Source organism: Nyctereutes procyonoides, unplaced genomic scaffold (assembly GCF_905146905.1).
Source record: "Nyctereutes procyonoides isolate TBG_1078 unplaced genomic scaffold, NYPRO_anot_genome, whole genome shotgun sequence".
Classification (NCBI taxonomy): domain Eukaryota; kingdom Metazoa; phylum Chordata; class Mammalia; order Carnivora; family Canidae; genus Nyctereutes; species Nyctereutes procyonoides.
In genome coordinates this window covers 2,713,543-2,740,998 of record NW_026575128.1, presented here as the reverse complement: position 1 = coordinate 2,740,998, position 27,456 = coordinate 2,713,543, and the positions used below count along the sequence as shown (strand labels likewise).

General features: G+C 57.0%; 1 protein-coding gene across 1 annotated transcript; it reads right to left on the bottom strand.

Annotated features, from left to right (window-relative positions):
• Positions 1–7,614: 7,614 nt before the first annotated feature.
• On the bottom strand, positions 7,615–22,407 carry COL9A2 (collagen type IX alpha 2 chain). Its single transcript, XM_055342075.1, has 32 exons — positions 22,319–22,407; positions 21,382–21,456; positions 20,089–20,124; positions 19,942–20,004; positions 18,893–18,946; positions 18,740–18,775; positions 18,617–18,640; positions 18,227–18,280; positions 17,943–17,996; positions 17,790–17,837; positions 17,550–17,606; positions 17,414–17,467; positions 17,112–17,165; positions 16,662–16,715; positions 16,527–16,580; positions 16,372–16,425; positions 14,463–14,516; positions 13,995–14,048; positions 13,714–13,767; positions 12,775–12,819; positions 12,339–12,392; positions 11,711–11,764; positions 11,378–11,431; positions 11,222–11,293; positions 10,977–11,012; positions 10,642–10,686; positions 10,518–10,550; positions 10,250–10,396; positions 10,085–10,139; positions 9,646–9,834; positions 8,648–8,725; positions 7,615–8,399 (listed from the first exon to the last, which is right to left on the bottom strand). The coding sequence occupies exons 1-32, from the start codon at positions 22,379–22,381 to the stop codon at positions 8,200–8,202; spliced, it is 2,058 nt and encodes a 685-aa protein (XP_055198050.1). The 5' UTR covers positions 22,382–22,407; the 3' UTR covers positions 7,615–8,199.
• Positions 22,408–27,456: the final 5,049 nt, after the last annotated feature.

Here is a 27,456-nt window from a genome sequence, read left to right as displayed (position 1 = left end):
TGGACTTTGTCTTTGATTTGACAAAATTGTGTGTCATTTGTTACCTAGAGGTATGTTTATTTCCTAAGAGGACTTGGGGGCTAGTCATGAAGAGTAGAAAGAAGCAGCCTTACCGTTGACTGATGTCAATGCTGCGCTGTGCCTGACCCACACGGTCCTCTTCCGTGCCTCCCTCCTGTTCCACTCCAGAACGCCACTGGTTCTTGATGTTTCATCAGAAGCTTCATTTGGAACCACTCTTCCACTTCCATCCGCTCCGATGGTCTTGGGCCTGTCTGGTCTGCTCCAGCTGCCTCTTTGGGCTCCTTTACCTGTGGCAGCAGTAACTTGCTTTTTAATATGTAATTGTTTTGACCTAGTCCTCCAGTTTATTGATGGCAGAGGCATAGGGATGGCTGGACCGTACCAGTAGGTTCTCAAGGTATTGACCAATCAGGGGCTGGAATAGAGAGGCCAGCCAAGGAAAGAGGTGGCACTCTGGACCCTAATACTCGGGGGATATGCAGGGGGCAGGATGAAGCAGATCCGGGCCTCAGGTAAAATGGCATGACCTCAGCAGTATTGATCTCTAAATCTAAGGTAGAGTCTCCATGAATGTAGAGTATACACTGCCTTTATCTAACATAGCCCTTTGTGGAAGCCTGAGAGCTACTAGTAAATTTTGTCTCTGTTTAGGATAGGAGCAGGGTTCCTAGGATTAATTCAGTAATTTTAGTTCCATTGATGGTGCCAGCTTGCCCTTGGTCTTTATATTCTCACTGTCATCCTTAATCCCTTGTGTGGTATTCCCCTCCCTGAGGAAGCATTCTTCTGTTTGGTCTTCTTCATCAGTCCTTTGGATTCTTCTGCACATATATGCTCTGTGTTGCTTTGACTGTTTTGAGTGTTTTATCATCATTAGCAGAAAGTTTACTAAGTACTACCTGAGGGCTCTAAGTTCTGTTCTAGTTGCTTTATACAAAGAAAATTACAGGGAACTTATATTCAAAAACTTGTTTCAAGACCTCAATGAGTGAGCAAGTAACTTGTATATGGAGCTATACATATAGTTTGGTGGGAGGCAGAAATAACCCGTAGTGGGATGATATAGTCCTGTTCAGACTATGGATAGGAAAAACTCTGGGTCTTCTCATCCAGGATGGATTCCAGGAAGGAGGATTTTCCAAACAATTTGACCAGAGACAGATAGGATGACACACACCCCCATGTTTTCTAAAAATCTGTGAAACCAGAATTTCCTACACCCAGTAGCAGGATGAAGCCAGCATCTCAGATACCAGCCTGCACCTTCAGATCAGAGCTCTTCTCTGGCTCTCTGGAGGATGGTGATAAACAGGAAGGGTGTAACTTCAGGGTTAAGATCCAGGGTTCTAGAATCCAGTGTACCATATACCACTTACTAGGAAAATTTTGGGTAAGAAACATGACTGAGCCTTCATTTCTCCATCTGTTACTTAGGAAATACCAAGTCCTCACTCTACCAAACTGTGCTCCAGGCTCTGGGAGATATGTTAGTAAATAGGTGATAGAAAAATCACCCCCTCATGGAGTTCACATTCTAGTGTGGAGGGAGGTAGACAATAAAAATACATATAGGGGATCCCTGGGTGGCACAGCGGTTTGGCGCCTGCCTTTGGCTCAGGGCGCGATCCTGGAGACCCGGGATAGAATCCCATATCGGGCTCCCGGTGTATGGATCCTGCTTCTCCCTCTGCCTGTGTCTCTGCCTCTCTCTCTCTCTCTCTCTCTCTCTCTCTATGACTATCGTAAATAAATAAAAATTAAAAAAAAATACATATAATAGATATTAAGCAGTGATACATGTCTTGGTGAAAAAGGAGAGCTGTATATATGTGTATGGGGAGTGGGAGTTGCAATTTATTATTTTTTTAAAGATTTATATTTTAAAGTTTTTTTTTAAAGACTTATTTTTAAAGATTTTATTTATTTTTTTAGAGAACAAGTGAGAGAGTGAAAGTGCATGATCTGGGGGAGGAGCAGAGGGAGAGGGAGAAGCAGACTCCCCACTGAGCAGGGAGCCAGACGTGGGGTTCCATCTTAGGACTCCAAGACCATGACCTGAGCAAAAGGCAGATGTTTAACTGATTGAGCCACCCAGGTGCCCCAAGAGTTATTTATTTTTATTTATTAGAGAAAGTTTTTGCATGCACGCAAATGGGGAGGGACAGAGGGAGAGAGAGAATCTCAGGCAGATTCCATGCTAACTGTAGAGCCCAATGTGGAATTTGATCTCAGAACCCTGAGCTGAAATTAAGAGTGGGATGCTTGACAGCTGAGCCACCCAGGTGCACCAGGAGGTGGAATTTAACATACGGTGATCATAAGGTGTTGCTAGAGGTAATGTCCACACAAAAACCTGATGGAAGTGAGTAGGTGATTTGTGGGAAGTGGGTGTTCTGGGGAAGAATGTTGCAGGAGAAGAGAACCACAAGTATGAAGACCTTGATGTGGGAGTGAGTAGTGTATTTGAGAAACCCCATAAGGCTAGAGTGTCTGGGATGGGATATACCAAAAGGAAATAGTGGGAGGTACAGTCAGAAAGGTAGGGATAAGATAGCTTTTACAGAGTCTTGTAGGCTGTTGAAGAATTCAGGCTTTTCCTAGAGTACAGAGGAAGCCATCAGAGGGTTTTGGGCCAAAAAGAGACATGATCTAATCTCAGTTTTAGCAGAATCACTCTGCTTGCTCAATTGAGGAACAGGGGTGCCATCAGTGGACTAGTTGAGTGGATTAGTTGATCACAATACTTCTGGCAAGAACTAAAAATGGTGCCTGGGTGGTGGTCAAGAAGGTGGTGAGAAGTGATTGGATTCTAGATGTATTTTCAAGACTGGAAGAACAGGATTTGCTGATGGAGAAGATTTGAGGTATGAGAAAAGGAGTAGAGGATGATTCCAGTGTATACTGAAAGCATGGAGTTGCCAGTAACTGAGATGGGGAAGGAGGAAGGAAAAGGGCATTCCAGAGGGGCAGGTTGGGACTTGCACAGTGGGCAGCCTAAACTTGAGATGCCCACCAGACTTCTTAGTGAAGATGTTGAGGCAGTTGGAGAAATGGATTGATTTAAGGGGAGAAGCCTGGGTTAGGGATGTGGGGATGGAATTTAAAGCCATGAAACCAAGGGAGGTTGCAAGAGGAGTGAGAGAACAAATGCTCCAAGGACAAGTCACGTGGCACTCCGACCTTCATGACCTTTATGTACTGGGAGATGAGAAGTCAGCAGCGGAGTCTGAGAAGGACCGTGTGGTGAGCTGGAAGCCAAATCAGGCAACGTTCTATTCCCATAAAGGGGAGCAAAACTATGGGATGGTAGCAGTAGGTAGAAGTCAAGTCAGGAGGGTTATTATATTTAACAGGATGAATAGGGATAATACCTGTGTCAGGGTTGCTGTAAGGGTAGAATAAGATCGTGTTTGTAGGGTGCTTAGCATGGTATCTGATAATAAAAGCTCAGTAACTGGTTAATAGCAATAATAGGGGCAGCCCTGATGGCCCAGTGGTTTAGCACTGCCTGCAGCCCGGGATGTGATTCTGGAGTCCCGGGATCGAGTCCCGTGTCGGGCTCCCTGCAGGAAGCCTACTTCTCCTGCCTGTGTCTCTGCCTCTCTCTCTCTCTCTCTCTCTCTCTCTCTCTCTCTCTCTCTCTGTCATGAATAAATGAATAAAATCTTTAAAAAAAATAGCAATAATAGTTAATAATTTACAATAATTGCTATGATATAAATAAGCACGAGAGACAAGTGCCTAACCCAGCTGGCAGCTGCGGGGAGGAGAGGATCACTGGAGACCAGAGGACAGGATCAAGTTTTGAACGAGGAATAGGAATCAGCTAAGGAAGGGTGAGAGTGGTATTCCAGGGAACAGCAGGTACAAAAACATCAGAACATGGGGCTTTTTTTTTTTTTCACATATTTTATTTATTTGACAGAGGGAGAAAGAGCACAAGCTGGGAGAGCAGCAGAGTGGGAGAGAGAAGCAAGCCCTCCACTGAGCAGGGAGCCCGAGGTGAGCTCGATCCCAGGCTGCTGGGATCTCGACCTCAGCCAAAGGCAGAGACGCTTAACCCACTGAGCCACCCAGGTGCCCAGTACATGGGGCATTTTAGGAATTGCAAGAAGTTAGGAGTGACAAATGACTGAAGAGGAAGAAGGGTCAGGCCCAAGGACTTGTGTGCCATAATAACGCCTGTGGATATTACCCCCAAGTAATATTCATTTGGCCAGTATGTACAAAGCTCCTGCTAAGTACTAGGTATTGTTGAAAACTCGGAGGACACAGCAGGGAACAAAACAGGTAAAGTCCCCTTCCTTCATGGAGCTTACGTAGCGGAATGAATGAATATTTGCTGAACGAATGAGTGAAAAGGAGAGATCGACAGGGTTGGAGACGAATTAGCGATGGGGGTGAAAGCCAAAGGAGTTAAAAGATGGTGCAGGTTTCAGGCCTGGGCCCCTGGTAGGTGGTGTAACTGGTCACTGAGATAAGGTATCAGTGCTGAAGAAGCAGTTTGGGGGCAGGATAGGCAAAGGGGCAGAGGACACAGTGCTCCTCACCCACCTAGAGCTAGAGCCACTAGACTTCGGTTGACTGTGACCTCATAGCAGCATGACAGGCCCAGTAACCAAAGCAACTGGCAGTGGGTCCTACCACCAGTCAAAGCCTTGTTCTGGGGATAAGGACAGGCTCCCCATTTATCCTGAGACTTTTTCTGCCCTTCCCCGGCTCCTTTACAGCAGCCTCTGGACTGCTTGTTTGTGGGCAGTGCTCACCTGGCAGAGGACCTCGTCAGCTTCTGTGCCCACCTAGTGCCACCATAGCGACGCCCACTCCGAAAATTGCCAAAATACCTGGCAGTCAACTAGAGATCCTAATTGTCAGTAAGACGCCCGAGCTCTGGCCGAAAGCCCTGTCACTGTTGACTTTAGCAGCGTGGCTTGGACGCTGGCCATCTGGGCTGGAAGATTAGTGACTTACTAAATTACTTGCAACAAAAGCCCATCATCCAGACTCCGGGACCTCTGCCAGGGGCAGGTTTGGGACCCTGAGTCCTCACAGGCTACGTGATGGAGGAGAAGCTGCTGAGCCTTCGGGAAGGAGGTTCCTCCTCCATGAAGGAGCCGGGCCCACTTGATGCAGTGCTCCGTTAGGCCACCCGAATCCCCCTTTTCCTAATTACTAACAGGAGAGTTGAGTTCCTACTTTGTTTCTGTTACACTAAGACTTTTGTCTCTTGGTTCAGTTGGGGGAGGTTCATTCTTGCTGGTGAAGGCAGGAGCCTGGACGCTGTGGGCCCTCTTGGAACACGCCTCAGCCCCACACAAGCGGAGACCAAATCCCTTCCTTCCCGGTGTGAGGCTTGGTGGGGTCTTCCTTTCAGCATCCCGAACATACTCATCTACTTAATAACTACTTATGGAGCACTTGCTATGTGCCAGGCATGTTTCTGGTTTTGAGACTTTTTCTCTTTTCAAATGCTTTTTTCGTGTGTGTGTGTGTGTGTGTGTGTGTGTGTGTGGACACTTAAGTTCTGTTCTTAGCAAGTTTTAATTATACAGTATGCTGTTCCCAACTGCAGTCACCATGTTATTAGATCCTGACACCGGGCACTGTTCTATGTGCAGGTTCCAGAATGGAGCAGCAAACGAGAGACCAAAGTTGCTGCCCTGCAGAGTTTATAGGATATTGTCGAATAGTGACAAGTGCAAAGACATAAAGCATGTGAGGGGAATCTGGAATATTAGGTGGGGATGTGAAGGCCACTTTGGAGTAAAGACCCGAAGTGAGGGCACTGGCAGTGATGGTATTTTGGGGAAGAGCACTCCCAACAGGGGGCCGACACATGTGTGGCACAGCATGTTTGAGGAGCAGCACAGGGGCTGGCATGGCTGGAGTGGGATGTACCAGGGTCCCAGTGGAGACATGAGGTCAGAGACGCTTAGGAGAGTCTCGTAGATGGGGTTTTCCTTAGTGAGATTCAGCCTCCGGGAAGTCTTGGGGCACCGGTGCTGAGGAATCCACAGCTCCCCTCCAGCCCTTTCAGATGCCGGAGTCAGAAGGAAAGAGGTGTAACTTTAGGATTCAAACCCCTCCTCCCGTGGCAACAATCCCCCAGTGGACATGGTCTCTGAAAAGTTGCAGAGAGGGCCACGGAGAGAGCCCAGAGCACACGGGGAAACCTCAAGGTGCACCCTGGCGAAGCCATGTCTTCACACGCTAGGACAAGCACTGTGACTAGGGAAAGGGAGCCCCCCCTCCCCACCTGCTGCTCCCACCCTCCTCCCCTACCCCCCCCCAGCCTGCTCCAGCAGCTGCAGCAGAAGTGGGGCCTCCTGGGGGAGAGGGGTGGGGGGCTGGGATGCTGTGATACAGGATTTGTCAAAGCATTGAGGGTGAAGCCACCTCTGTGGCCCTTGGAGCTAGGGGCTATGTCACCTTATCTTTCCTTTTGTCCCTTACCTGGGGTAAGGAGACAGACCTCACTGGTGTGTGTGTGTGATGGGGCAGGGGAGGGAGGCCTGGGAGTGCATTAGTGAGAGTTCTCTGCCCTGCTGGTCGGAGGGGAAGGGAGCCCCGGCTTGGTTGGGGACCTAGTGCCAACATTAGGGTGAGGTGTAGGAGGACCCAGACTTCAGCAAATGCTTGGGTCTCACACTGGAGGCCTATGCCTTCACGGGGGGCTGAGGACAGCAGAATGCTTCGTTTGGGAACAAATGCCCAAATCAGTAATGGAGCATGGGGATGGTCACTCCCTGGATAGCAAAAGCTTCCATCCTTTTTTTTTTTTTAAGATTTTTATTTATTCATGAGACAGAAGCAGAAACAAAGGCAGAGGGAGAAGCAGGCTTCCTGTGGGGGGCCTGATGCAGGGACTCGATCCCAGGACCCTGGGATCATACCCTGGGCTGAAGGCAGACGCTAAACCAGTGAGTCACCCAAGTACCCTAAAATCTCTCATCCTTGCAGGGTCCAAGGTACCTGTCATGACCCCCCCACCACCACCACCCCACACACACCCCCACCCCCACTTTGCTGCCCCTGCTGCCCGGAGCAGCCTTCCTGGCCTACATAGCTCTAAGGCTGGAAGTGCCCAGGGGCACAGATCAGATGTGAGCCAGTCTCCCCTGGACATCTCTCGAGGGAAAGTGGCATGAATGTCCCTTCTGCTCTCATCCGGTGCCACAGATCTGGGAACCCCTGAAGGCAAGAACCAAGTCTTTGGGTCTTTCCCTATGAGCTCCCGCACCAGGGCCAGCACAGTGGGTCTCCAGAGGACCTTCCGTGCGCTGGGCCCGGCAAGACGCTGGGTGTGTCCTCCTGGGACTTGGCTGGGTCCCTGCTACAGCCGTACAGAGGCTGTGAAGGGATTTGCCCAAAGTTACACAGCAGGTCACCGTCCCAACTCCGCCCCAGGTCCTTCCCACAGATGTTCCCCGAATGTCCCCTGTGTCCTCATGCTCACATTCAGGGTGCCCCGAGGAAAGCGCATGCCGCCCCTCCAGGGCCCCTGACCCTCCTGCCCAGACAGGGGGTGGGGGGGTGATGGGCAACAACCTCCCACCCCCATTCCACCAGAAATGAACTCCAACTCCCATCCTAGTTTGTACCCAAGTCGGGGGGGTTTTATTTACAGAAAGGCTGGGGTGGATCTCAGGGTGGGTGGGGGTAAGGCCAGGAAGAGAAGGGGGAGGGGTGCTTAAATACTCAGATGGGAGGGACGCAGGGAGGAAGTAGTGGGGCCGCTTCAGACAGCCACCTTGGGGTGGGTCACCCACCAGCAGTCACCCAGCAAGTCCAGGGAAGGAAGGTGGGCTCAGGGACCGGCAGAGACCTCAGTCCACCTGCCCCAAAGAGGTGGCCGCTGGAGGACAGCACAGATTACGGAGACCTTTGCTTTGGTACCTTGTGAGTCGTGCTCTGGGAGGAAAGCCACCTCTTTGGAGCTGGGACTCTCCAGGGACCCTTGCCGTCTGTTGGCCTCACCTTTTCATCCCAATGCCCTCCCATCGCTTCCCCCGAATCTTAGAATTTCCTTTTCCTTAGGACTCCAGGGTCCCGGATGGAAGGGCCTGGAAAGCTGGCTTCCTGGTCTAAGGGATGGGATGCGTGTCCACCCCGCGGGAATCTAGTCCCACCCACCCCCCCCCAGGATGCCCGCCAGGCTCTGTCCTGGCCTCCTGCTCATGGCCCTTTGATGGATCCGGGCTCCGTGAGGCGCGCAGAGGCGTAGGCCGAAGCTGCCAGGCAGGCCGCGGGCTCGCAGAAGCCGGGCAGCCCCACGGGGCCCGGCGGACCTGGTCGGCCTGCTTCCCCTGGGGCCCCTGGGGCGCCGCGGGCCCCGTCCTTGCCGTTGATTGCCTGCCCGGGCCGGCCGGGGAGCCCTGCGGAAGGGAGAAGACCCCGCCGTCAGGGGCACCGCCTGTCCCAGCGCCAGGGGGGCAAGTGCTGTTTTTCAGGAGGTGGCGGGGCGGGGGGCAGGACGGAGCCCACCCAGTGCTCCTGGGTGCTCCAGAGGGACGCCGAAGCTGGAGGAATGGGGCGCGGGCGAGCAGGAGAGGCCTCCACGGCAGAGACCCGGTGTCCGCGGGTCATGAGTCCCAGGGCCCCAGGGGCAGGGCCAAGGTCTTACCTGGGATCCCGGGGGGCCCAGGCATCCCGGGGTGCCCGCGTCCCATCTCTCCCCGGTCACCCTTCTCTCCACGTTTTCCTGCGGATAAAGAAAGGAGCTGTCGTTTTGCAGAACTGGAAATTCAAAGTTTGCGACTTTGGTTGCTATTTCATGTCTATTTCCCACGCAGCTGTTATTCCTGTTTTGTGCTAGTTTTATACTAAAAAGAAGTTGGAAATGTCGGTAGAACTGGTTACACAGAGGAGAGTCCAGGGCAGGTGGCTCGGCGGTTTAGCGCCGCCTTCAGCCCAGGGTGTGATCCTGGGGACCTGGGATGAGTCCCACGTCGGGCTCCCTGCATGGAGCCTGCTTCTCCCTCTGCCTGTGTCTCTGCCTCTGTGTGTGTGTGTGTGTGTGTGTGTCTCATGAATAAATAAAATCTTTGAAAACTAAATAAAGGAAAGTCCAGGCAGCATGGAAGGTACAGCCGGTCAGGTTCATTACGGAGAGCGTCTAATGAGCATCCAGCCAGCCCTTACCATGTGCCGACGCTACCGAAATTACCTCCACGTGTAATCCTCAGGACTGTATGAGACGGTGCCTACTAACCCCCCGTTTACAGATGAGAAATCTAGGGCCCAGGGAGATTATCAGGGAACTTGTCCAGGTCCACAAGGGGAAAGTAGCAGAGTCTGGACAGACACCTGGCTTGTGACTCGAGTTTGCGTGCTTTACGACTTTGCTACGCGGCTTCCAGAGACACAGATGTTTACGGGGCACCACTAAGCAAATTTACAACAACCCCTCCTCCCCCAAACCCCAAGTTATAAAATAGTACATTCATTTCCATCAATTTGCTACTGAGAAAGCCCAGGAGTCACATATGAACCCTTGGCGGAGGGATCAGGGGATCCTGAGGGGGGATGAGGAGGGAAACCAAGAGGCTGAGCAGGGAAACCAAGAGGCTGAGCCATCAGCCCAGAGCCCATGACCCCACCTGCACCCAGATCAGCACTCACCCTTGGGGCCGGTGTTGCCAATCTGACCCACGGCTCCCACGATGCCAGGAACGCCCCGAGGGCCAGGGTGCCCATGGGGTCCCTGCTTGCCTGGGTACCCGGGAGGCCCGGGGGGTCCTGGCGGACCCACCATCCCCACGGCACCCAGGGCCTCCCGCTTCGCACTCACAGCGACCTCTGCCAGTTGCTCTGGAGGGAGGGAGGGAGGTCGGTCAGTGAGATGGGGGTCAGCTCAGTCCAGCCCGGAAGGCGGCGCGGGCGCAGGGCCCGGGGCCCCAGGTGTGAAGGCCCCCAGGTGTGGAGACGCGTGAGCCACTAGCGTCCTGCCCCCTCCTCCTCCTCTGCCTTCGCGGAAACCGAAGACCAGCGAGGGCGGAGGCGGGGCAGCCGCGGGCCCTGCGGGAGCAGAGCTGGGGGAGGAGGGGCCGCCCGCCCTCACCTTGCATCATCTTCATCATCACGGTCACGATGTGCTGGTCGCTGGCGTCCCGGCCCTGCGGGCAGAGGAGGCCTCCAGGGAGAAGCCCCGCCCCTCCGGCCCCGCCGCGGCCCGCCCGCCCCTCCGGCCCCCGCCCCGGCCCCCGCCCCGGCCCGGCAGACTCACCGCCACGCCCTGTCTCCCGGGCAGTCCGGGCACGCCTCGGTCTCCCGCCAGTCCTCGAGGGCCGGGGGGCCCGGGGTAGCCCTGCACCCCCGGGGCGCCCGCATCCCCGCTGGGGCCCGGGTAGCCGGCTTCTCCGCGGACTCCTTGCTGCCGGGGCGGAGCGCGGGTGAGACTTCGCACGTGCCGGGGAGACGGGGGGAGGAGGGGAGGGGGGAGGGGGGCAGCGCCCCGGGTAGGGGGAAGGCGGCGTCGCAGCGGCTGGACTCACCTGTCCCTTGGGCCCCGGCTCGCCGGACTCGCCCTGCAGGTACAGGCAGCTCGGTCACCGGGCGCTGAAGCCCCGCCCGCCCCGCGCGCCCCCGCGCCGCCCCGCGCCGCCCCCGCCCGCTCACCTTCTCGCCTTTCTCTCCCCGGAGGCCGGCCACCCCCGGGTCGCCCTGCAGGTTAAGCACCGCGGGTCAGAGCAGCGGCGGCCGCCCAGCCACCTCCACCCCCCGTCACCCCCACCTCCACCCCCCATCACCCCCACCTCCACCCCCCGTCACCCCCACCTCCACCCCCCATCACCCCACTCATCAGCCCCACCTCCACCCACATCACCCCGACCCATCACCCCCACCTCCACCCCATCACCCATCACCCACACCTCCACCCCCCATCACCCCCACCTCCACCCCCTATCACCCATCACCCCCACCCCGCCGCTGCCCAGGACGCTGCTACTCACCACGCTGCCGCGGGGGCCAGTCTTCCCCGGGGAGCCCTGCAGCAAGCAGGGAGGCAGGGCTTGGTGAGGTCCCCTCTCCGTCCCAGTGGGGTCACGCCCCCCCCGCCCCCGCCCCCTCTGGCCACACACCCCGCGTTCTGGCCACACCCCCCTGCAGCCCGCCTCGCCCCTCCAGCCCGCTCCATCCCCCGCACCCCGCAGGTCTTGGGGCCTTGCTCCCAGGTATTTTCCCGCCCCTTCGGTACCTTGTCTCCCTTGATGCCTGGCAAGCCTTGGGGCCCTGGAATTCCGGGGGGGCCCTGCTCCCCCTTGGGGCCCTGAGGAGACAAGAATCCAGTGCAGTAAATGGCAGGGGGCACCCAGGCTGCTCCCCACTGCCCCTCCCAGCTGCCTCCACTTACCTGCCGTCCCTGAGGGCCTGGCTGCCCCACCGGCCCCCTCTCACCCTGGTCACCCTGAAACAGAAAGAGAGGATGAGGAGCACGGGGTCAGCAGGGGCACCCCCCCAGCCCCCTCTCCGACCTGATCCTGCTGGTCAGGGTGCCCTCCCCTGCTGTCCCAGCTTGGAGCCCCTTGCTCCGCGTCACACACCAGCGATCGGGCCCTTGCTGGGAAGGCCCCACGCAGCCTGGGCAGGACTAGGCGGGTGCTGGAGCCTTGGTAGGACCCACATCTGGGTCCCCGAGTGCCCGGGGAGCGGGCAGGTGGCAGAAACCGCTGTGCCAGGCCCTCACCTTCTGCCCCATGATACCTCGGGGTCCGATTTCTCCTTGAGGTCCTGGCTCTCCCTGGGGGACAGAAATTGGGAGTGAGCCGTTGGCCCCTGGCCGCCCTGGGCCTCAGCTGAGTCACTTCATCAGGGAAGCCTTTCCTTGTGCTCTGTCCTTCGGGTCCCTGTACTCCTCCTCCAATAGGACCCACAGCTGTAGTTACTATCCTGTGATCGTAGGTTCAAGATCCGCCTTTTCCACTACACTTTAGCTCTGAGTGAGAGACTGTCTCGTCCAACACAGCTACAGGGATTTGGTGAATGTTTATGGAATGAATGATTGAATGAATGAATGACTGTCTGCTGGATTCTTAGCTCGGGTCAGTGTGGCCATCGGAGGAGGGGACACCCATACAGGACAGAACCGATCCCCACCATCACTGCATTGTACATAGAGAAACGACCACCCAGAGAGGAAAAGGGAGCACCCCTGGGTCAGTGGGGTCAGTGGCAGCCCAGACTGGGATCCAGGGCACCCCCCACACTAGGGCTTCACCCCACACCTCACCCAGGCCGCATATGCTGGGTGCAGGGTCTTCAGGCCTGGGAGGGGGGCTGGTGCAAGAGCCCTGTGTTCTGGGGAGAGCACTTACCTCCTTCCCAGGGGGACCAGAGAATCCAGGGAGGCCCTGCTGGCCTGGTTCACCCTGTAGGAAAACACAGTTTTAAGGTGAGTCTGGGGGGCCCAGGTGAGCCCTTGACCTTGGGGAGCCTGGTGAACCCTAAACAGAATCTAGAACCACATGAATTGGGGATACGGTGTTTTTGGTCAGGTCTTCTGGAGTCCACAGATTTTCCCGTGTTTGTTTCCTCCTCTGGATTGGGAGCCGTGTCTCTTGTCCCCAGGGACGGCAGGGAGAGGGGGCAAGCAGGAGGTGGTGAGGCCCAAGGGGACTTGTGTCCAGGCCATGTCCTTGAGCCTGGGGTGAGGCCTGGCCTTGCAGTCTTTGAGCCATGCCCCTGGACCCTGCCCGCAGGCTCCCTTGCTCAGATGAAGCCAGTTCTGTCCCCAGCCTGGAGTCACCATACCTTGTCTCCCGGGCCTCCTTTTGTCCCAGGCTGGCCCGGCACGCCCTGTAGAAAGAAGTTGGTATCAGTTTCTACCCTGGCTTTGGGGAACCCCAGGCATCTCCGGCTTTACCTCCCATCCCCAATCCAGAGCCCCTCCTTTGGGAGGCCCAGTCCTGGCCTCACAAACCCGACTGAGCCCTGAGCCCTGGTGGGAGTGGGGGTGTGGGGGTGTGTGTGGGAGTGTGTAGAGGGGTGGCCACAGGGGCCTGCAGCCTGCAGGGAGGAGAGGAGGCCCTGCGCTCACAGGCACACGTGAACGCATGTAGGAAAGTGCTCTGCACCTGGGCGTGTTATCAGGCTTTGGCCTCAGTACCCCCCAGCAGGGAGGGAGGCGAGGCACCCATGGACTGGGCTCCCAGAAGGCGTGGGATGGAGGTGGCCCTGAACGGTGACAAGGCCCAGAGAGATGGGGAAGGGCGGTCCAAGCAGCAGCACCTGCAAGGGCCTGAAGGTGTGGGGTTAGAACAGCCAACAGCCGAGAAAGGAGAGGACCCGGGGGCAGTGGCTGATGAGGATGGAAGGGTAGGGTGGTGTCAGATTAGGGTGGGCTGTGAGGACAAGCACTGTGGCTGTCCTGTTCACAACTCTCCCTGCCACTCAGTGTGCCCCGGGGACTCTGTCTGTCTTGGAGCACTGGATGGAATGGCTTTCCTGGAAGCAACGGGGGCCACGGAGAGCACTTCAGTGGGGAGGAGCCAACACGGGGAATCTGAGTGGCCACAGAGATGGTGATGGGGCCTGGGCTGCGTGGGGACAAGGACTAGAGCGAGAACCCTGGGTGTGTGTTCACACCCAGCCTCATCAGCCACCCATGCCGCCATGAGGGAGTGGGCAGCCCTGAGGAGGAGAAGCAGTGTGCCCGTGGGGCAGCCCCTGGGACCCCCCCCCCCCACTCACCGCTAGGCCTTGGTGGCCTTGGTTTCCCGGCCGCCCTGCCTGTCCCGCGCTGCCCTGGGAGACACGGAGAACAGAGGCACAAGTGAAAGCCCCAGCAAGAGGATCCATGGCTTCCACCCAAGTGCCAGTAGGGAAACTGAGGCCCAGAGGCAAGCAGGGCTGTGTCCGTGACACACCTGAAGATCCCAGGCTCCTAGGCCTCCGGGATCAGTGTGATGAGACTGGCCTGAGACAGGAGGGACCCCGACCCTCCCAAACCCACCGGCAGTCCCCACTCCTACCTTCATGCCTGGCGTGCCTGGGGTCCCGTCCTTGCCGTCGATGCCTGGGGGCCCCTGCTCAGAAGGAAAGTTGAAGGGAGACTCACAGTGGGGAGACGCCTGGGGTCAGGCCACCCACACGTCCCTGTGTGACCGCCGCAGCGTGCGGGTGGGAAGTGGGTCTGGTTATCTCGAGAACCCCCACCAGCCAACTGGGAGGGGAGCAGAAATGGGAGAAGGGTCTGGGGGGACAGACCGCAGTCCTTCCTCTGAGTGGGGGACAAGTGTCCCAGATTGCCGCAAGATCCCCCCACCCTCTGCTCCACCATCACCCTATTTGCAGGTGAAGGAACTGCAGCCCAGCAAGAGGGCTTTTCCCAGGTCACAGAGCAGCCCGCCCTCTGTCCTCCTAAAATCCCAGGCTCCTGGTCCTCTAGGAGCTGGGACAGACTGACCCGCTCTCTGTCGGGGTAGCCCTGGGCCACTTACGGTTGCTCCCTTCGGGCCTGTTATGCCCTGAGGTCCTCGGAGACCTTGGCCGCCCTGCAAAGTAGACAGAAATGAGGTCACCTTCAGGGTGCCGAACCCCCACCTGGCTGTTCAGAGAGGTGATGAGAAGGTGTGGGGCCCAGGATCCCTCTTGGCACAGGAACACCGAGCAGAAGCTGAGGGAGGGGGCCTGGGAACTGGGGGGGGGGGGGCGGGAGCAGAAGTCAGCCCCGCACCGATGGGACTGGACGGGGCACGTCCAGGGGAAGGAGCTGGTACTCACCGGGACCTCCCCCACCTGGGCTCTGAGCTCCACTTACTGAAGAAACACAACAACTCAATACAATGTGTGGACTTTGGGTCTTGATTTGAACAAGAACCTTGAAGGGACTTTTTTTTTTTTAAAGATTTTATTTATTTATTCACGATAGACATAGAGAGAGAGAGAGAGAGAGAGGCAGAGACACAGGCAGAGGGAGAAGCAGGCTCCATGCAGGGAGCCCGATGTGGGACTCGATCCCGGGACTTGAGGATCACACCCTGGGCCAAAGGCAGGTGCTAAACCGCTGAGCCACCCAGGGTTCCCACTTTTTTTTTTTAAGATTGCATTTATTTATTTGAGAGAAAGACAGAGATGGCGACAGAGCCAGGGAGTTGGAGGAAAAGCAGGCTCCCCAATGAGCAGGGAGCCCAGATGCGGGGGTGGGGGGCAGGGGGTGGTCTCCATCCCAGGACCCTGGGATCATGACGTGAGCCCAAGGCAGCCACGTACCAACCGAGCCACCCAGGTGCCCTCTGAAGAGACATTATTGAGATAATTAGGAAACACGGAACACAGACTGGTTATTTTGCGGACATTAAGGAATAATTGATCATTTTGTTGGTATGATAATGAAGGATAGTGTGATTTGGGGGAGGAAAAGTCCTTATTTTTCCTTGTAAAACTCCTTGTATGTAGAGACATGCAGAAGTATTTAAGGGTGGGATGCCCGGGTGGCTCAGCGGTTGAGCATCTGCCTTCAGCCCAGGGCGTGACCCTGGGTTCCCGGGATCGAGTCCCAGGTCAGGCTCCCTGCACGGAGCCTGCTTCTCCCTCTGCCTGTGTCTCTGCCTCTCTCTCTGTGTGTGTGTGTCTCTCACGAATAAATAAATAAAATCTTTAAAAAAGAAGTATTTAGGGGTGAAATGACATATGAGGAGATTTGCTTGGAAAAATGAGCCACAAAGTGGTGGATTGACTGCGACAGAATGTCACCTTGGGGAGACAGGTATATGGAGGTCGTTCTAGAATTCTCTCTACTTTTAGGTACGTTTAAAGACTGGCACGGCCAAAAAACGTTTACTTTCTGCTCAACTTCTCTCTAAACTCAAAACTGCTCAAAAATGAAGTCAATTAATTAAAAACAAAAAACAAAAAGGAGGTTCAGAGGTTTGGGACGTGGCCCAAATCCCATTAGCCCCGTGGCTGATCCGCTGGAATGTCATTGTCTGGCCGCTGCGGGCCTGGGACCAGATCCTGCGGCTTCTCTCAAACTGAATTTGCTCAGCGCAGGCTGGGCTTGCAGGAGTGGGGCTGCTGGGGTGCGGGGCTCCCAGCACAAAGGCTCCTGCCCCACACCAGTCGCTCACGCGCACTGACACAGAGTAACGCACACGCATGCACACACGCACGTGCAGACGCACAGAGTGACCCATGTGTGTGCACACCTGCACAGCACAGCACGGAGTCCGCACACCCCTCCATGCATCCGCACAGACACAGAGTAACACACACTTGCGCACACACACTCACCTGCGCAGACACCCAGAGCACACACACACCCGCTCACACTTGAGCCCCAGGGGGAGCTGAGTCCCGCCCAGTGCTGTCCAGGGGCCCCGACCCGACATGCGGTGGCTGAGGACTCACCACATCGCCCTTCTCCCCCACTCGGCCCGGTGGCCCCCGTGGACCTTCCTCACCCTGGCAAGAAGAACAAAGGGGAATCCAGGTCACCGGGCTCGGGGGGAGCCAACCTCCCCTTGTAGCCCCAGGAGCTCCAGCGGGAGCAAGAGGACACTTACGGGTGTCCCGGCAGCGCCAATGGAGCCCACCATGCCTTTGTATCCACGAGGACCCTGGGGACAGGAGAGGGACAGTCAGTGCTGCCAGAGCGCAGAGGCCAGAGGGCGGGTCATGACAACTCTTGCATGACTTACCATCTCTCCTTTGGGTCCCTCCATGCCCGGGTAGCCCCTGATGCCCTGGGGACCCTGTCAAGACAGAAGAATGACAGCAATGGCAATTCCACTTCATTGCAGCTTCTCTGACCCCCACCCCTGCTGTTCACCACGCCCCTCTGAGGCAGGGGGCATAGTCCCGACCTCAGAGAGGGGACAAGGAGGCTCAGGGACCGGGAGGGACTCACCAGGGTCACTCGGGGGACACTGCCAAACCTGGGCCTCGGTTGGGTCTGCTGGCTGACAGCCTTGGCTCCTGTCCCCCGATTTCTGACCGCCTCGGACTCCCTCCCCCACCCAGAGACATGCCACCTGCACGCGGCTGTTTCTTTTTCAGGTTGGAGGCCAGACCCAGGGGGTGGCTCCACTAAGATGCCCTAGGATGAGGAGGGGAGGGCCCTGGGGTGGGGGGCGCCGAGTGTTCCTTACCGGTGGTCCAGGGATGCCTTGCTCTCCAGAGGCACCCACATCTCCCTTGGGACCCTAGGGGGGCAGGAATGAGTGATCAGACAGGCAGGACCCTAGAGCCCAGACAGTCCCATGTGTGACAGACAGAGGAGAAATGGACACCCAGGAGGAGAAGGGACTTGCCCAGGGACACACTGGGCCTCCTGCTTCTCAGCTCAAGGCTCGGGCCCCAGAGACCCACAGGGGAAGGAGGGGGGATGAGGAGGGGAGGCCCCTGTGAGCCCTCTTCCTACCACCTGCCAGGCCTCTGCCCTCACACTCACCGGCTTCCCCTGGCGGCCAGAATCGCCCAGAATCCCGCGTTTGCCAGGATGCCCCTGAAGGGAAGGAGGGAGCTCGGTGTGAGGTCCACCCCCAAACACCTGCTCTGCCCCCCAAAGCCTTGCGCCAGTGGCTTACCTTCACCCCCTGCAGCCCTGGGGGGCCTTTCACCCCCGCCGGACAGTTGGTCGGACACTGAAAAGAAAATCCCGCCGGGTTCTGGGGTCACTGGCTTGCCTCAGGCCAGCAGGGCCATGCTCCCCATCTTGCCAACTCCCGAACCCTCCTCTCACCCCTCTAGGTTGAAGCCGCAGCCTCTCCCCCTCCCCGTGACTGACTCCACCTCCAGAGCCCATCTGCCCCAGGCCCGCATCTCACCAAGAAATCCGCGCTGCCTTCCAGGCCCTGGATGGTTCCAGGTCGGCCCTGAGGGAGATGTATGAAGAAGGAGCCCGACCCCAACCTTTCCCACCCCAGGCTTGTGCCAGAGGCCCTCATCCTGACCCATGTGGGAGGTCCGAGGACACTTACCGGTTTGCCAGGTGGCCCCGGGGGCCCCGATGGCCCATCTGGTCCGGGATCCCCCTGGAAGCAAAAGGGGCCAAAGTTTATTCTGCCTGGCACTGCCAGGGTCACTCTGCCCCCCTCCTGCTACTGCCCTGCCCACTCCGTCCTCCAAGTCGGCTTCTTTTTGCCTGAAAGTTCTACGGCAGGGTGGGCTCAGCAGGAGGGGTTTCTGCCTCAGACCCAGAAGTAGGCTAGCTTGGAGGTAAAGGGCAGGAGGCAGAGAGTGCGGAGGCGGGGCTGGGGCTCACCTTGGGGCCTGTGATTCCAATCTCACCGGGGAGGCCAACAGGTCCAGGTGGTCCCTAGGAGCAGAGCCGTCACTGGCCAGGATGCCTCGGAGGGTTAGCTCACCCTGACACAAAGGTAGGGACTCTGCTACCCAGAGGCCCCTTCCCCACTTTTACTTTGCAGCCAAGCCCAGGGACACTGGAAGCTTAGGGTTTTAGGGGCCGGAGAATCCCAGAGCCGGCAGACAGGCCCAGCGTGAGCTGGCCCAGAGTCCTCCCAGCAAGTGTGCCTGTGCTTGATACCATCCCAGTGTGCTGGCCCCTCCCCTTCATGGCCAGTCCCCTGGAAGCCCTTCTGTGTCCTCCTTCCCCAAGAGTCTCAGGGACCCTGTTCCATCTGGGAAGACTTACAGGAGGTCCAGCAAAGCCAGGGCCCTGGAACAGAAGGAAAGGAGTTCGGGTTCATGGCTCCTTCTCCAAGTTCCTCCCCCGCCCCCCCATAAAAGCATCCCTTGGAGCCCAGATGTCACTCACCGGCAGGCCAGGGGGACCAGGGAGCCCAGGCTGGCCCTGAAGGAGCAATGGGACAGGTTCAGAGGTTGGGGTCTCCTATGTCCCTGCTCCTGTCTACTACAGCCCACCCTCACCCCTGGAATACCCAAGCTGAGTCCTCAGCAGGCCACTTACCTTGACTCCAGGGATCCCCATGGGGCCAGGCTCCCCCTTGGCTCCAGTTAGACCCTGGGGAAGAATGAGAAGGTAGATCAGGGAAGGGCAAACCTGTTCCCTGAACCATGAGACAAGCCAGGGCCTGAGGTCTCTCCTGGGTGGGCCCAAGCTGCCCTTTACCCGCTCCAGGAAGGCCAAGGGGCCTCAGCACCTTGCTTTCTCTTCCCCCAGTTCCCACAGCAACCGTGGGAGGCAAGCAGGCAGAGTGATTCCCCTCTTTTGAAAGATGAGAAACCAAGGCCCAAGGATTTGTCTGCACAGGCCTCACACCTGCCAGGTTAGGAGCCTGGGAGACCTAGAGGTAGGCCTGCCCTTAGCAACTTCTTCTGATCCTTAGTGTTCACATCTGGAAAATGGGTTAATCACGTTCAGCTCTCTGCATAGATGTGAGAACCAAAGCGCTAGTGGAAGGCATGTGATTTTTAATCTTTGCAGGGTGTGGAAAATTTTGGAGGGGCCCTGGGGGCCGCTCATAGCTCTGATGACACCTCTTGAGCCAGCAGGACAAAGACAACTCATGGGACCTCTTTGTCCTCCATCTTTAGTGATTAACCCAAGTGTATTCCCCAATCAGATGATTGTCCCAGTAGTCCTGGCTGTGTCCAGGAGCCTGTGACCCTGGCGTCCCTGGGAATTTTGTGTATCAGTCAATAATATTCCTCTCCTGAGTTCTCCTGGGGCTGCAAAGGGGTAGGGTACGGCAGGGAAGGAAGGGACAGCTCCATCCACAGCATTCGATCTGTACTCGGAGGCCAGAAACGTGAGAGTAAACCCATTAGCTGCTGCAGAGGAACAGAACCCCTCTTTGGGACCCCATGTGCCTGCGATCCATGCTTCCGGGTGGCTGTGAGGTCATGAGCCACATGAAGGTGAAGGGAACTCATGGCTGTACAGTCTCCATCCTGCTGCCCTGCTCTGAACAGAAAAGCAGGGAAGATGCCAGAACTGGGCTCTGAAAGTCAGGGAGTACAGCCCTAACCTGCTTTAGCTGACACTCAGGTACTCACATCAATCCCAGGCTTCCCATCAGGCCCATCTGGCCCGGGTTTGCCAGGCTCTCCCTTCGGTCCCTTAAAAACAGAGGTGGGGCAAATATTAGCCAGAGGAGGGCAAGACCCAGAAAGGGCAAAGGTCAAAGTGGAAAAAGCACTCACCGGAGGGCCAGCTTTCCCAGGGGGCCCCTTGTCACCCTGCAAGATACAAGTCCGTCAAATAGCACCCTGTGGCTCACGCTACCCCAAATGGCCACACACAGGCCCTGGCTGGCTGGTCCCACATGCCCTCTCCTCACTTTCTTCTCTTCTGCTCTGGGTTCCCCTCAGCCTGGCATTTTTATATTTTTATTAATTTTTTATTTTTTATGAAAATAGCTCCCTCCCCCCCCCCCAAAAAAAAATCATGGGTGGATTGTGATCAACCCCAGCCAGGCTGGAGAGGGTGCTGTCAACACGCAAGCAGGCTATAGACACACCGCTGTTGCTAAGGTGCCAGTTACAGGACCCACAGAGAGGGTTGTGGGTTCCAAGTTACCTGAGCGTGGGCGCCTCTTGGATTTGGGCAAGTGTGGCAGAAACGTGGGACTTTCAGAAACACATGAAAGGGGACATGAACTGGGTGGGCAGCAGCTATTTTTGGATTGGGGTCAGGAAGAGAAGAGACTGGGACAAGGACAAGGGCCAAGAGGGACTACGAAGGGCTCCGATCCAATCCGTTCCCAAGGCAGGAACCCCCCCCCCCCCATGACAAAGGACTCATAGTGACAAAGAACAGACAGGGCCAGTGGAGTCATATTTAGCCCCAGAGCGGCCTTCAGGCAGCTCAGGGCCTGCGGCAGCCAGGGAGCCTGGCAGGGACCCAGCGGCCCGGGGTTGGGGGGGGCACCAGGTTGAATAGAAGTCTGTCCAGATGGGTAAACACGGAGCTGACCTCCTGGGGGGGCCTCCTGAATGGGGCATTTACCCCTCCGCCCGCTAGGGAGCTAGGAGGGCGGCGACAGCCCCGTGCTTCTGTGCTTCTAAATCGGGGAGGAGGAGGCAAAGGAGGAGCGGGGGTCTGGCCTCGGCGGGGCAGCGGGCTGGTCTGACCGAGGCTTCGAGCCACCCCAAGAAGCATCCAGACGTGCCGGGGGCAGGGCCGGAGGTTAGGGCGGCTCCCGCCCCGTAGGGAAGGATCGGGGGTGGGGGCTGCGGCTGTGAGCTCGGCGGCCACGGGACAGCGGCCCCTTGTCGGCGGGCGGCGGCCACCCGCTCGGCTCTCCGGCTGCTTCGGGGTTTTCCAGGAACAAACGGGCTCCTTGTGGGGAGGCCGGCGCCGCCTACTGACCGCAGGGGGCGCTGCACCCCACCCCCACCCCCACCCCCCGCCTCCCGAGGCTCACAAAGTCCCCCTTTGTCCGCAGCTCCCTCCCCCCCACCCCCACCCCCGCCCGTCCCAGGTTAGAGACTCACGTCGATGCCGTCGGATCCAGGCACTCCCGGCGGCCCCGGGGGGCCCGGGGGCCCCGGTTCTCCGGGCGGACCTCTCTGAAAACACACACAGGGGGAGGCCCTCAGACGGTGCAGGGGGCGGGGGTCCCTGCGGAGAGCCCCCCGGGGGCGCGGCGCGCTCACGGGAACCGACTGTGCGGCGCCCTGGGTGCCCCTCCCGGCGCTCAGGACCGGAGGCGGGGCCCCGGGTTAGCCGCGGGGGGACCCGGCTCTCGGAGAGCGAGCGCGGAGCGCAGCCCGGTGCGCTGACCCGCGGAGGGCGGGGGACGGGGGGGAGACGCCGGGCGCCGCGGGTCCCAGCGGGCAGGCGACAGCGGCTCCGGGGCCGCTCGCTCGCACGACAGGTACAGACGGAGAGCGGGTGCCCTGCCCTCTGCGCCTGGCGCGCGTAACCCGAAAGGAGCATGCGGGGGCGCGGGGGAGCCCCTCCCCGGAGCCCCTCCGTTTCCCGTTGGCTTGCCCTCCGCGGGGCAGCCCCCCCCCCCCGGCAGGGCCCCGCGCCCTCCGCGCAGCGAGGTGCCAGGCTGGCGCCCGGGCCGGTCCCGGTGGGTCCCCGCGCCCCGGTGGCCCCCGGCAGCGGGGCCGCGCGGCGTCTGGCTGGAGCCCCCCGGGGGGAGGCGGCGCCGGGGCACCGGAGCCCCGTGAATGGGCACCATTGTCTCGCCCTTCACCTGGGCTCTCGGGGCTCCCGGCCACGCCGCCTGTCCCGGGCCGGGCCGCGCGCCTCCGGACAGGGTCCCCCTGGCTCCCCGGGCCCCTCCGCCTCCCTCCGCGGCGCCCGGACGCGCCCGCTGTGCGCCCCGCCGAGGGGAAGCGCCGAGGCCCGCACCCCGACCGGCCCCGCCCCCGCCCCCCGCACCCCGCACCCCGGCCCCCGCGCGGCGGCCGCGGCACTTACGACCTGCGCCAGGGCGAGCGCGAGCCCCTGGAGCAGCAGCAGGAGGCGGCGGGCGGCGGCCATGCGGGCGGCGGGCGGCGGGCGGCGGGCGGCGGGCGGCGGAGGCTCGGGCGGGCGGCGCGGGCTGCTCTCGGACGGGGCGGGCGGGCGCCTGAATATGCGGCGGGGCGGGGCGGGGGCCGCGGGCCCGTCACCCGAGAGGGCGGCCGAGGGGCCGAAGCCCGCGCGCAGCTCCGCCCCGCCCGGCGCCGCAGCCAGCGCCCACCCTCTGCCCCCGAGGGGAGGCGCCGGCCGTCGGGGGGGCCCCTGCAGCCTGACCCCGGGCCGAGCCCTGGCCCGTCGCTCCTCTCCTCCAGGGCGCAGGCCGAGAGCGAGCCGTGGGTCCTGCACCCCAGGTAGCAGAGGCCCCCACCGCCCGGGTCCTGCACCCCTGGTCGCAGAGACCCCCACCTCCCGGGTCCTGCTACCCCTGGTCACAGAGACCCCCACCCGCCCGAGTCCTGCACCCCTGGTAGCAGAGGCCCCCACCTCCCGGGTCCTGCTACCCCTGGTAGCAGAGACCCCCACCCGCCCGGGTCCTGCACCCCTGGTCACAGAGGCCCCCACCGCCCGGGTCCTGCACCCCTGGTAGCAGAGACCCCCACCCGCCCGAGTCCTGCACCCCTGGTCGCAGAGGCCCCACCTCCCGGTCCTGCACCCCTGGTAGCAGAGGCCCCCACCTCCCGGGTCCTGCTACCCCTGGTAGCAGAGACCCCCACCCGCCCGGGTCCTGCACCCCTGGTCACAGAGGCCCCCACCGCCCGGGTCCTGCACCCCTGGTAGCAGAGACCCCCACCCGCCCGAGTCCTGCACCCCTGGTCGCAGAGGCCCCCACCTCCCGGGTCCTGCACCCCTGGTAGCAGAGGCCCCCACCTCCCGGGTCCTGCTACCCCTGGTAGCAGAGACCCCCACCCGCCCGGGTCCTGCACCCCTGGTCACAGAGGCCCCCACCGCCCGGGTCCTGCACCCCTGGTAGCAGAGGCCCCCACCCGACCGGGTCCTGCACCCCCGGTCACAGAGGCCCCCACCCACCTGGCTTAGCGGCACAGACTGGCAGGCCTCTTCCGAAGGAAAGCCTACCACAGGCCTTCTGGGTCGGCGGTCCCAGGACCCCCCCCATGCACCCCGCGCCCCACCTCCAGACCCCCTCATCTCCCTCTCACCTCCCTGCTCCCGCCGCAGCTAGGAGGTCAGGCTCTTGGAGGCCACCAGCGAGCCCCAGGCCCTCTCAGTGCCCCCGGAAGCACTGAAGCTCCTGTTGCTCCTGGAGCCGCCCTTGGCCATGCTCTCCTTGAAGCCTCCCTGCCCAGGCCCCGCCGTCCAGGGTCCTCCTCCTCCTCCACCACCTCCTCCTCTTCCTCCTCCTCCTCCTCCCCCTTCTCCTCCCGTTGCCTTTTCTTCACTGCAGCTTCTTGAAGCACCAGAGTCTCTAGGTGTGGGCCTCCTGTATCCCTCGGGGTGATCTCCTCCATGAAGCACCCCCCCTCCCCCCTGTTTGTCCAGCATCACCCCTCTCCCAGTCTCTTAGCTCCCTTTTCCTTCCCTTAAGCAATGTTGGTGAAGTGCTTTGGAATCTGTCGCTAACGGTGACCACAGGCACCTGAAACCATATAGTGTCCTCCTCTGTAAAAGGGGATAATAATAATAGTCCCTATCTTATAGGGTTTTTGTGAAGATTGAATGAGATGATGCTAAGTACTTCATATGAAGTAGTAGGAGCTTCATAAATTTCAGCTTTCATTATGATTTATGGAGAATATACTTTGTTTACCAGTCCTGTGCCCAGCTTGGGGGAGAAAATCCACAAGGTCAGCTAAAATAGTCCAGGAGAAACCCCTCTGGAGCCTGGGAAAGTCCAACCCCGCGTGGCATTGTGAGCAAAGGGCCCTGGGCTTTGAGAGGTGTTCCTGGAGCTGAATTTGGGAGAATTTGATTGCTCTGCCTAATGGACCGAGGAGGAATTTGGAGATTATAGGAAGCAGGCTGAGAGGAGGAGGGAGTGAGGGAGAGATGGTGGGCATTGCCCCGATGGGAGGGTAATATGGGGTATGTGTAAGGGACTTCTCAGAAACAGGGCGGCCTTATTGGTTTTTATATTGTTCATTTCTTCATCTCTTTGTGGCCTAGACACACCAGGGACTCGTGTGAGTAAGTTTTCTTTTGTGTGCGTGGAAATCATGGAAAGGGGATGCGCCTCCCATCTGGATAGAACACGTTGGTGTATTCACTGTCTATCGCGGCGTAGGAAAAGCACCTAAACACTTAGTGGCTCAAAGCAGCAATTTCTTGGATCAGGAATTCAGGAGTGGGTCCGGTGCTTGGTTCTGACTCGGAGTCTGTTACGCGGTTGCAGTCAGATGGGCTTGGCTCATCTAGAAGGCTTCTTCATTCACGTGTCTGGTGTCTGTGCCAGGAACTCCCAATAGCTGGGGCTGGAACAGCTGGAATTCCTTGGGAAGCTCTGTCCTTTGTTTGTGGGCCTTCCATAGGGTCTCTCCAGCACTTCAAGGTGGCTGACCTTCAAAGGTGGCAGCTCACAGAGAGAGAGAGAGAAAACACCCAGAACAAAGCTGACTTGCCTCTGAGGACTTAAGTCACACAGCATCAATGTCACCACATTTGGTCCAGGCAATTCCAAAGCCTTGCCCAGTTTCAAGGGGAGAGAACAAAGATCCCACCTCCTGATGAACTTAGCATCAACGGGACAACATTTCAGGAGGAGCATGGAGTGATCGTGAGGGGTGTGGTGGGGCATTCATGGGTGCAGTCATCTTCGGAAAATATGACCTACCACACCTGGGCTTATAACCTGAACCAAGTCAGTGGGAACCAAAACTCAAAGCTGGAGCTGATCGGGAGAAATCATAAGGAAGGCTTCGGACCCACAAATCATGGACTACAGGTTTGGGCCAGTCACATACAGCTCCTAAGGGACAAGGAGACCCAATAAATGGGGAGTCTATCCACATTCCTGGATAGGAAGACTCATTGTTGCAAATATGGCAAATTAATCCAGGGGCGCCTGGTGGGCTCAGTCTGTGGGGCATGCGACTCTCGATCTCAGGGTTGTGAGTTCAAGCCCTATGTTGGGTGTAGAGATTACTTAAAAATAAAATCTTAAAAAAGTTAATCTATAAATTCCATGCAACCCCAGCCAGAATCGGAATGCAGATTTCATGAAGGTTGACACCCTGATTCTAAAGATATTCTAGGAGAGAAATGACATGACGATAGTCAAGAAAATTTGAAAAAGCAAATGAGAAAGGTCTTTCCCCATCACAGATCAAAGCATATTTAAAAAAAAAGCATATTATAAGGGAGTTATTCAAATAATGTTTTATCAGCCCAAGAATAGATTTTTTTTAAAAAGAGAAAGACAAGACGCACACTCGTACACACACACATTTATTATGTCTAATTTATGAGAAAGGTCTACATGTTTAGTTTATGATAAAGGTTAAATTTAAAGTCCTCAAGGAGGGGCACCTGGTTGGCTCAACTGGTTAAGCTTCTGACTCTTGATTTCAGTGACAGGTCTTGATCTCAGGGTTGTGAGTTCAAGTTCCATTTTGGGCTCCGTGCTGGGTATGGAGTCTACATAAAAAAATAAAAAATAAAAACAAATGTCATTGAGGAAAGAGCAGCCTGGTCAATACATGCTGAGAAAGTTGGATACATATTCAGAAAAAAACTCGTTAAATTTCTATATAAGTGTACAAAAATATATCCCTGGACAAATTATTTTTTGGGACCTAAATATAATAATAACAAACTATTAAGACCTAAAGGAAACTGTTTCTTTTAAAAATAATTTTGTAGTAAAATCAATAAAAATAACTTTGTGGTAGGGAAAACTTTCCTGAGCAATACTCAAAACCATGAAAGGATGCTCAAGTTTGACTTCATAACCCTTAAATGTCTTTATAATAAAAATGTATGGAGAAAATTAAGAGACAGGAAGAAAATATTTATACTACACATTACCAAAGAATTAATCTGGATAACACACAAAGAGGTCTTACAAATCAATAAGCAAGCTCTAGCAAACATTTAATGGAATATCTAATTTGAATCTCCTACAAGCTTTTCAAGAGTAGAAAAACAAAGAACACGCAAACTCATTTTACAGGCTAATATAACTTTGGTTTTCAAACCAGTGATGGGTGGTACAAGAAAGGATATTAGAGCCAATTTGTCTTATGAACACGGACGGAAAAATCCTATTGAAAGTATTAGCAGGTTGAATATAGCAATTTTTCGAAAGGTACATCATGACCGAGTTGGTTTCACAGCAAGAAAGTAAAGATCATCCAAAGTTAAGAAAATCTAGGGGCACCTAACTGCCTCGGTTGGTGGAGCATGTGACTCTTGATCTCAAGGTTGTGGGTTCGAGCCCCACGTTGGGTGAAGAGATTACTTGAAAAAGTAAAATCTTAAGAAAATAATAAAAATAAAGTTAGAAGAAAAGCTTACGATCATCTCAATGATGTGGGGTGGGGGGGAGGGGAAAGAAGCTCAAATGTTTCCTTTTGTCTTTCCATTTAACATAGTAATTCACTTGGCAAGAACAAGCCTGAAAATGGGGGCCCAAGAATCCCAGGTCGTGGACCAGAAGGGAACCTTGACACTTCCCGCCACCCGCAATCAGCCTCATTTCTCCCGAAGAGTGTACACAGCCTGGATGCATCCTCACTATGGGCTCCAGCAAGAAATAGGAGGAGGAGAAATGTCCCTTCTATTCCCAACCCCCTTTTTTAAAAAAGATTTTCTTTATTTATTCCTGAGACACACAGAGAGAGGCAGAGACTTAGGCAGAGGGGGAAGCAAGCCCCCTACAGGAAACCTGATGTGGGACTCCATCCTAGGACCCTGGGGTTCATGCCCTGACCCAAAGGCAGCTGCTCTGACCACTTAGCCATGCACGTGTCCCCCTTCTATTTCCTTTTCATCTGAATGAACTCAGAATTTCGTTTCCATTTTTCAATAAAATTTTAAGTTGTTTTTTATTTTTATTTTTTTTTTAAATTTTAAGTTGTTTTTTTAAAAATATTTTATTTATTTATTGGCAGAGAGAGACATACCAGCCAGGGGAGCAATGG